The sequence below is a fragment of the Canis lupus genome, chromosome 2 (genome assembly GCF_011100685.1).
Source record: "Canis lupus familiaris isolate Mischka breed German Shepherd chromosome 2, alternate assembly UU_Cfam_GSD_1.0, whole genome shotgun sequence".
Classification (NCBI taxonomy): Eukaryota; Metazoa; Chordata; class Mammalia; order Carnivora; family Canidae; genus Canis; species Canis lupus.
In genome coordinates, this window is record NC_049223.1 from 63,957,170 (window position 1) to 63,966,995 (window position 9,826).

At 53.8% G+C, this 9,826-nt stretch overlaps 1 protein-coding gene across 1 annotated transcript; it reads left to right on the plus strand.

Moving 5' to 3' along the window:
- Positions 1-582: 582 nt before the first annotated feature.
- On the plus strand, positions 583-9,353 carry SNX20 (sorting nexin 20). The gene is made up of 4 exons (XM_038531068.1): positions 583-727; positions 4,247-4,385; positions 5,834-5,985; positions 7,349-9,353. The coding sequence occupies exons 2-4, from the start codon at positions 4,256-4,258 to the stop codon at positions 8,015-8,017; spliced, it is 951 nt and encodes a 316-aa protein (XP_038386996.1). The 5' UTR covers positions 583-727; positions 4,247-4,255; the 3' UTR covers positions 8,018-9,353.
- Positions 9,354-9,826: the final 473 nt, after the last annotated feature.

The window sequence follows — 9,826 nt, forward strand, 5'->3', positions numbered from 1 at the left end:
CACCAAGAAAGAGACAGAGACACAGGCAGAGGGAGAAGCAAGCTTCCAGCAGGGAACCTGATTTGGGACTCGATCCCAGGACCCCAGGATCACGATCTGAGCCAAAGGCAGACACTCAACCATTGAGCCACCCTGGCGTCCCTCCCTGGTACTTTCTGTTGGGAGTGTTGAATGCAGCTTTGCCCAGAGAAAGGCACCAAATGGAATTGTGAGTTTACCCCATTTCTCTTCCACATCACATGCTGGCTCTGCATCCCACCAGCCCTGTTTTCCAAAGCTCAGTCTCCCCATCCGTTCATGGGGCATGAGGGCCCCCATCAGGCCTAGCTCATAGGGTAGAATATTGAATGTTAAAGAGGAGTGGGAGACGCTGTTTGAATGCCAGAGATTATCTGGGACTCTGAGGGACAGCCAAGCTAGCTGCAAGGCTGTGTGAAGCCCAACGGGATCCCTCAGAACCGGATCCCTCGGGGCTGGCCCTGCCTTGCCCCATCCTGCCCTGTCCCTGCCCCGTGGGGCCCGCCTGTCTGTGGGGCTCAGTATACTATCTGTCACCAGCCAATGGGCTGGGGCCACCAGGAGCAGGTCACACAGCCTATTTCCTGTTTTCAAACGGGGAACTTAGAAGCGGCAGCCTTGCTGGAGCCTAGAAGAGAGGGGAGAGCTGAAGGCAGCTATGTGATACTCCTCTCGGATCCCTGGACCCACACAGGACCACAGGCCTCAGGTCAGTGTTTGATCCTAACCTCTGTGGGGCCCCGGCCCTTTGAGGCCTGAGCACCCTCCTCCTGTGGCCCTCCCTAGTACCTGTTGGGGGCAGGGCAGGACAGAGAAGGGTCCGTACAGCCTTGATGTGTGGAGCTCTCCTTAGCTCATTGGGATAGAGCAGAAAACAGCTCCCTGACCCTCCATCACCTCAGTTCTTTTGGGATATTTCTACAACTCCTCTTGAGGATGGGGAATGAATCACAGCACCTGCGTTTCTCAAAAAGTGGTGCCAGGGAACCCCTGTGTCAGCATAGCCTGGGGGAACCTGTGCAAAATGTGGAATCCAGGGCCCATCCCCAGACCGGCCAGAGGGGAGTCTATGATGTCAAGAGCCAGGAAACCTGCTTGTTACAAGCTCCTGGCACCCCAACCCGCCTGGGAGATTCCCAAATGTGTGCCCACCCACAGTGTCCAGGATCTTCTGTCTCACTCTGATGGAAAGTCCTGTGGAGCCCTTCCAGGAAGGGAGCATGGGCTCTGAAGGCAGCTCAGTGTTGCTATCAGAAGCCGGCCTGGCCATGGCAGGCAGGTCTCGGAGGGAGGAGTGGTGCTCAGGGCCCGAGAGGGAAGGAGCAGAATGTCTGTACACAGCTGGACCGAGAGGGGGCTGGGAAGCCGCTCTGTCTCCTGGGCCATGCACGGGACCCCCGCCTCAGAGCACCAACATGTATAGGATTTTCTTATAAAATCTAGAAACCTTTGCTATACAGGGTATGGAGAGGGGAGAGAAGTAACCTTAGAACCTCATGTCTGGTTGTTCCAAAGAGCTTTTGTTTTGTTTTTGTTTTTTTAAGATTTTATTTATTCATGAGGGGGGGGGGGGCAGAGACACAGGCAGAGGGAGAAGCAGGCTCCATGCAGGGAGCCCAATGTGGGACTCGATCCCTTGTCTCCAGGATCACACCCTGGGCTGAAGGTGGTGCTAAATTGCTGAGCCACCCGGGCTGCCCCCAAAGAGCTTTTGGAGTGACAGACTGTTTTTCCCATTTCAGAGATGAGGAGACTGAGGCCTAGAGATGCCCAAGACTCCACGCATGCACCAATGCTTACCATTCTTCTTTTCACACACATTCCCCCACCCCCTCCACCCATGGTGACTCCCAGCCAACCCTGGAAGAGAAAACATAAGGGAACTGGCTTTGGTTGCTGAATTTGATTTTTATCCAAAGCCCTGGGTTCATACTCAGCATTGCTAGAGCTTTGCTGTTGCACCCAGCCAAGACCATGATTCCTGGGCTCTCACTGGGTCTCTGGGTAAACTGTGCCCTGCTACTGACCTGGCACTAGTGTGGCCTGATCAGGATAGCAGAGCTGGAAGGGCTGGGACAATTGAGGCTCGCCATCACCCATTCTACAGATGAGCTAACTGAGGCAGGTACATGGGAGTGCCCACAGGAAACACTGGGCTTCCACAAACCCTGGCCACCCAGCACGCATTAGGGAAGAGAGCATGTAGACCGCTCACCACCTTTCCTGGGCACCTACCAGTATATAGAGAAACCGTCCCCCATCATCCATAGTCTTGTTGCCATGACTGGGCTTATGGCCTTACTTCTCAGGTAGGGACCCTGCGGCCTGGAGATACTAAATAACTTGCAGACAGACTCACCACTGGTCAGGATGGAAGGCCTGACTCTTTAAGGGGAGAAGCAGCAAATGAGGTGTGTAGGCTCTAGCAGACTCAAGTGTGTGCAGCCCGGGGCCATGCCCCTACTTCACTGGTCGCTTCAGTTTCCCATCTGTGTAAAGTAAGGTTGGACGGAGGAGAGACATGCACTGGGCAACTGCACAGAGCCACCTAGAGAATGGCCCTGGGTTCCTTTCACCTGAGCTCCCAGATGACCTCAGCTCTCCCCAGGCCAGGCCTGTCCAGGAGGCCCTCAGCCCAGGGACAGGGCTGGGGCTCTTACAGCAGCAGTAGTCCTGCCCCTCTAGGCCACAGTCAGCAGAAGGATTCAGACAAGGGTGGGAATGCAGCAGACTGAGGCGACCAGGGTTCAAGTCCCAGCTCTGCCCCATGTGCCCCATGCGGTGTCCTCAGATCTTGTGAAAAAAGAGGGTTAAGGTCACATGCACCCTTCTAATCTTGAATTTCTGTCCCAAAGCAGTGCCCCAGCTCTTCACTCCACCTGAGCTAGTATTTCCATCGTCCTGTTGTGTGTGTGTGTGTCTGTGTGTGTATGTATGTTTAAAATTTTATTTGAGAGTGAGCGAGAGAGGAGCAAGGGGCAGAGGGAGAAGCAGACTCCCCACTAAGCAGGGAACCCCATGTGGGCCTCGATCCCAGGATTTCAGGATCACGACCTGAGCTGAATGGCAGGTGAACCAACCGCCTGAGCCACCCAGGCGCTCCCAGCATCCCGGTTTCCAATTTGTCTCAGACGTGTTAAATTCTATTCCAACTCACACCCTCATGAGGAGTCATTGCCTTTTCCAATATTTCTCAAAGTACTGTCCTGTGTCAGGCATGAATAGCAGGGGCTACTGTACCACGCCTGGGACGTGCGGAGCGCTGAGCTGCTGCTACTTTGCGTGGTCTCCCCGACTTAACCCTCATGCCAGCCCTGTGAAGGCAGGTTCCGTTCTTGTACCCACCTTAATAGAAAACTGAGGCACACTCAAGTGCAAGCACCAGGTCATCCCGTTCATGGATCTGGGTCACAGACAGAGCTCCTGCATAAACTGCCCCAGCACTCCTGCTGGCTGCCCTCCCCCTGGCCCCGAGGACGGTTCCCTCTGCGTCCTGCCCACCAACTCCTAGCCGTCGGATCGTGGGTGGCTCCAAGTCTCCGTCGCTTTATCATAAGATGGAGATAACAGTCCTTCTGCACACAGAGTCAGTTAAGTGAGAGAGTGGGTGTTGAGTGCTGAGCGCACGAGCTGACACATCACAGACATTCGGCTCTGCTTGTGGGACACGCTCATCAGCAGTGTCACCTGGGGCCAACTAAACCTCAGTTTCCTCTTCTGTGATTAGGAGTCACGACAGATTTTTGTGGGTGTGAAATAAGTGGATATGAAGAACCTGGGTGCAATATGAAGTGTGTGCAACAAGTCGTCAGTAAGGGTGTGCTTAGAGAGGGAGAGGGAAATGGGAAGGATACATCCTGGTACCCTTGCTATGGGCACTGAGATTTTATCTACACCTGAACATAAAATGGAGTGTTGGGATGCTCTTCAGGACAAGCTGGCAGCTTTCTCCCGAGTAATCCCTAAAGCCACTACCTTTGCTTGAAATCACCACATTTAAGATTCAGAAAACTTGATGATAGCATCGTAACAAGAAGAGAAGGCCTTGGGCTAATCAGTCCAGTATAGGGGCAGACCCAGGCCTCGTGTGTGGCAGCTGGGTGGACTGCTAAGTGTAGCAGTGGAGGGCTTGGTAGTAGGGACTATGATATAGACCCTAGCACCCCAGGGCCCCCCAGGAACCCCAACGTGACTGGGAACTCACTGTTGTCTCTTGTCCCCCTGGCAGCCTTGGAGCATGGCAAGTCCTGAGCACCCCGGGAGCCCTGAACGGACAGGACCCATAGCCAAGTGCACTGTGGGGGCCACGCAGGAAGCATCAGCCGCTGGCCAAGACTTCCCGTGTCCAGGATCTGAAGGGCACTTAGGTGGGCTTGAGGCTCGGGGCTTGGTCAGAGATAGAGGTTTGAAGATGTTTGAAATACAAATGTGGGCATTTTGAGAGGTGCCACAGGTGAGGGAGCAGCTTTCTTAACGACACGAGAATTCGGTGCCAATTATTTTTCTGGGAGATGGTCCCAGGCATCATAGCAGGGGAGTGGTAAATCGAGGAAAAGAAGGGGAGGAGGCCAGGACAAGGTGTTGATTACTGCTGTGGGGTGACTGGACTCAGTCCCCACAGGGGTCCTTTGCAAGACGTGTGAAACATATCTCGGGGTGTCCCATCCAAGAGGCAAGGAGGCCAGACTACTACTACCCACCAGTCCCATCCTTCATCCTCCAAGGGAAGCTCCAGAACAGGCTGCTCTGGCTGGAGAAGGCCCTCGGAGTGAGAGTTATGGAAGGAAGCCAGTGGGACATTTCAGAGCAGTGAGTGCCAAGCAGCACGGCCCAGCGCTGACGGTGGCCACAGTAGCGTCATCTCCTGGAGCAGATTGATGTACTCATTCATGCAGCCCTTCAGTAGGTCCTGCTCTGTCCTTGGCCCTGGGGAAACGGAAACAAATCCAATGCTGCTGCCCTTCGGTGTGGTGGGGAAACAGCTCTGTGAGAAATGATTAGAGATGTCACAAAACCGGTAGGTGGGAGGCCCTGACTCTGAAGTGAGGGGTTAAAGTGACATAGGGCTGTGTTTTGAAGGACACAGTGGAGAAGGGCCCCTGGGCCCATTTCCCTGAAAATAAAATGCACAATGATCTGTGCATTTCGCTGGGGAAGGATTCTAATCTTTCCCAAGATGATCAGAGCGGCACATGGCCAAGTGAGGTCTAAGGAACACAGTTTTCCAGGTCAGCAAATAGGAAGGTTGCATTAAAGGCAGAAAGAGTAGCAGGTGCAAGCAAGAGCACGGGGTGGCGAGAAGGTGAGGAGAGTAGGGAGGATCCCACTGGGAGTTGGGAGTTGGGGGTGGGGTGGGGGGGTGGGGTGGGACTGGAGCCCATCATCCTCACTAGCTCCCTCCACTGGTCGCTGATGTGTGCTCAGGAGCCCGGCGGCCACACTGGCCACACCGTGTCAGTGCCATAGGGAGCAGAGCGTACAGAAAGCAACAAGCCTCCATCCTCGGGTGCTGGGTGTCGGGAGCGTGGGTCTCACCAGGGGCCAATCTGCAGGCTGGAAGTGGATGGTGCAACACAAATGTACCGCATCTCGCAATGGAGAATCCAGCGGGGGGGAGAGGATGGGCTCTCAGGTTGTGCTGCAGCCAGGTGGGCGCAGGAGTCTGGGCGGGCGGGGGCGGGGTGGGGGAGGGGGTAGGATGGCTTTTCCAGATTTGGACACCCCCATCCCAGACAGACCCAGCCGTCTCCCCAGACCCTTGTCCCCAAAATGCACTGACCTGGTGCAAGTGCCTAAAGGGTGCTGTCCTCTGCAGACGCCCACAGCAGCCCCAGCCCCAACTCCAGCATGACCACCGGGGAGCTGCAGGAGTATTGGCGAAAGGAGAAGCGCTGCTGGAGGCGCGTCAAGCTGCTCTTCGAGGTCGCGTCCGCCCGCATCGAGGAGAGAAAAGTCTCCAAGTTTGTGGTAAGATCAGGCGGGGATGGTGTGCCTTGCACCACCTCCCTCCCAACTCTGGGTGAGTCGGTGGAGCCTTAGCCTTCCCCACTGTGATATGGGCCCAACGCCCTTGGACCCACAGAGTTCTAACAGAGGCTTCAAAAAGCAAGATTTTGCACTGGGTATTGTGTGAAGTACTGGCAATCAGAGATGTGTGAGTCACGGTCCCTAATCCTGAGAAGGAACTAACCCAGATGAATTCCATGTCATCCAGAACTAGCCATCTATGTGTCCCTTCAACACGATAGTTGATACCACCAATCACTGATATTATTAATAATTACATATTATCTAACATAATGATAGATAATAATCATTAGCCTATTTTTCTTTAAATCAGATCACCTTTTAAAAACATGAAATAAGTATCTTTTGAGAGGAAACCGGTATCTCATAGCATAAAGAGAAGGTCATCGTTAGAGTAAATGCGAGGAAAGCTAAGTGCTGTCATTAGATTCCAGCTGGTTAGGCCACGGCTGGTGGCAAGCGCTGGGCTTAGGGGCTACTCTCTTTGTTGAAACAGAATTTCCACCTGTGCTGGGGCAAGGCATTCACATCCAAGTAGGAGCCACGCTCAACCCTTCTCTGTGCGTTGCTCCCTCAACTGGGACTGAAATAACAACAGCTGACACTGGGTGCTGACTGCGTGTTGAACAGAGCCCCCCTCACCCCTGTGGTTGCAGTGCATTAACTATAATGGCATCCTCACCCCGAGGAGTGAGGTACTGTTATTATCTCTATTTCATGGATGCAAAAACCGAGGCCCATAGTGGCTAACGTACCTAAGACCTACACAGCTAGACTGCGGCAGGACTGGAATTATAACCCAAAGAGCCTGTGCCCTTAACCAGTATTCTCTAACTGGAAGAGATCTGAAAAAGCAATCATTTTCTTACCACGGGACATCACCGCCAACATACCACCTAAAACCACCCCTCAAGTGTCGCACACTCGGGAAATGCAGATCTAACCTAAGCTCCCCGGTACAGGAACCCGAGGTCCAGTTTTGATGATGGAAAGCCGGGAGCACCCCCAGACCCCCGGCACCACCTATTCCTGTGGTCTTGGTCCCCCGAGACGCCTCCATGCTGCCCTGTTTGTTATTCTCGGGCGGCCTCTTGTCACCAGCTGCAGTTATAGCTCAGCAGCAGCTGGTGGCAATTTAAAACAGAATCGCAAGTAACGATAACCTGTTTTCCGATCTGCTTTAAATGATCATCATCATTAGTTTTATTTGCCGGGGCTCACTCTGTCAGTTACAACCTTCTATTAGGATGTAGTCAAATTCTCTCTCTCTCTCTCTCTCTCTCTCTCTCTCTCTGCACCGCAGATGTACCAAATCGTCGTCATCCAGACAGGGAGTTTTGACAGCAACAAAGCTGTGCTGGAACGGCGCTATTCAGACTTTGAGATGCTCCAGAAAAACCTCCTCAAGACGTTCCGGGAAGAGATGGAAGACATCGTCTTCCCCAAGAAGCACCTGATGGGCAACTTCACGGCGGAGATGATCTCCGAGCGCAAGCTGGCCTTCAAGGAGTACCTGAGCCTGCTCTACGCCATCCGCTGTGTCCGGCGCTCCCGCGAGTTCATCGACTTCCTGACGCGGCCCGAGCTCCGGGAGGCCTTCGGCTGCCTGCGCGGGGGCCAGTACGGCCGCGCCCTGGACATCCTGGTGCGCGTCGTGCCCCTGCAGGAGAAGCTGACGGCCCACTGCCCCGTGATGGTGGTCCCGGCCCTCTGTGCCATGCTGGTGTGCCACCGCGACCTTGAGCGGCCAGCCGAGGCCTTGGCGGCGGGGGAGAGGGCGCTGCAGTGCCTGCAGGCCCGGGAGGGCCACCGCTACTACGCGCCCCTGCTGGAGGCCATGATCCGCCTGGCCTATGGGCTGGGCAAGGACTTCGTGTCGCTGCAGGAGAAGCTGCAGGAGTGCCAGCTCCGCAAGCCCAGCCCCTGGGGCTTCACCCTGAAGGAACTCACCGTGCGGGAATATCTGTACTGAGCCCCTTGGGAAGGCAGGCTGGAGATTGGGGCTCACCATGGCTCAGCCGGCTGTTTGGGGGTTCATGTTTGGTGGGAGGAGCCGCTTGGGGCTCTAACTTGCTGAGTGACCTTGGCCCAGCCCCTCCCCTGGTCCTCCATGTCCCCATCTGTGTTGAACAGAAGTGCCCCTCCCCGGGGGGGTTGGGGGACTTGGAAGCCTCTGCTTGTGTCCTGTGTCCCTTTGATACCAAGCTCACTTCACCGCAAAACCACAAACCCAGCTGGCAAAATGCTGGAGAGTAAGCTCCAGCTTTCTGATGCTTTTGTGGGTAGCTGGAGGGAAGGTTTACACTGCACGCCATGGACAAAGTTTAACCCCCTTCCTACAGATGGCTCTCTCCAGCTGTCCTGTCTTTCCTCTCTGTTCCTCCTTCCTTGACATTGCCTGCAAAGATCCCCATCATTATCCTAACTATTCCAGCTCTTCCTCTTAGCCTGTGGACCTGGCTCAGCAAAGCAGAAGCTCACCCACTGCTCCTCAAAGCCAGCTTCATCCCTGGGATGGGAGGTATGTCACCCTTGAAAGGGTAGAAAGATGCTGGGCCAGAACAGCATCCTGTCATAAGAGTCTGTGAAACAAGGCATTTTGAGGAAAGGAAGTTGCCAACAATTCTCTGGCTAGGATGCCATAACTCATTGTCCAGGTGTGTTTTCAATTATAAGGCACTGGCCCTTGAAGGGGCTCCTTGAGTTATGTAGACAGAGCCTCGGAGGGAGGTGGGAGATGATACCCAGTGGAGCCTCTGGACAGAACAGAGACTGAATGTTTAATGCCTCCCCATTTGAGGGGCAATGTTCTTGGAACCTCTCTGATGGGTTGGGTTGCCCTTGACTGAAGTCCACTGTCAGGAAAGGACACCAGGAGCCTGGACCTATAACCTAGGTTCAACACTGGAGCTAATGGTACAGACTGGTTTGGGGCAATATGTGTTTGACTCTGGAAGTCCCTAAAGACCTAAACCATCTGGCTGAGCTTATGAGTGAAATAAAGAGCCTGTAACTTGACATCTTAGCAATGGAGCACCAGTTTGGTCTGTACAGGGATCCAGCTCAGCAAGGAGATTGCTGTAGCAGTGACTGGGCAGTCACCAAACTGCATCAGAATGTGTTCAATAGCGACACTGTGTGGCAGCAGCTGTGTGGCAATCAGGCTTGACCCTGGAGGCGAGAAACAGCCTGACACTTGCGACAGAGAAAGCCTGGGATCTCTCAATTTGCTCAGGGAGGAGGACACTTTGGGAAATGCTGGACCTCTGGGCATAGAGAAAATTAAAGTGTTCGGTGGAAATATAAAAGGCTGTGACTCTATTTCTGATGGTGAAGGAGACCTTGCTGATTTTGTAAGTCATTTCATCAAATGGAAAAACACCATCAACTATCAGGTGCCCGAAATATGCCCTCAGAAGGGGAAAAAATGCCCATCACAGGAAGTTTCCTAGGGATTTCCAGTCAGAAGCTGGGAGAGAAAAGAGGCAGCTCCCAATGTAAGGGTCAATGTGGAAGAAACCAGAAACAGAGAAAGGGACAATCAGGAAATGGAGGAAATCAGATTTGGTGCAAGGCAGGGGGTGGGACTTTCCTCCTAGGATTTGAACTATAAGGCTTGGCATCTGAACACACACAGTGTGGCCCAAAGTACTTCAAGCAGAGAGGTCATGGTATAGTGGTCTCCAGTACAGGTGTTCCTTGTACCTGGCACCTCAAAAACAGGTTCTCTCTGAGGGAAGTCAACATGGATTCAGGCCAACTGAGGGAGAAAGTCATTGAC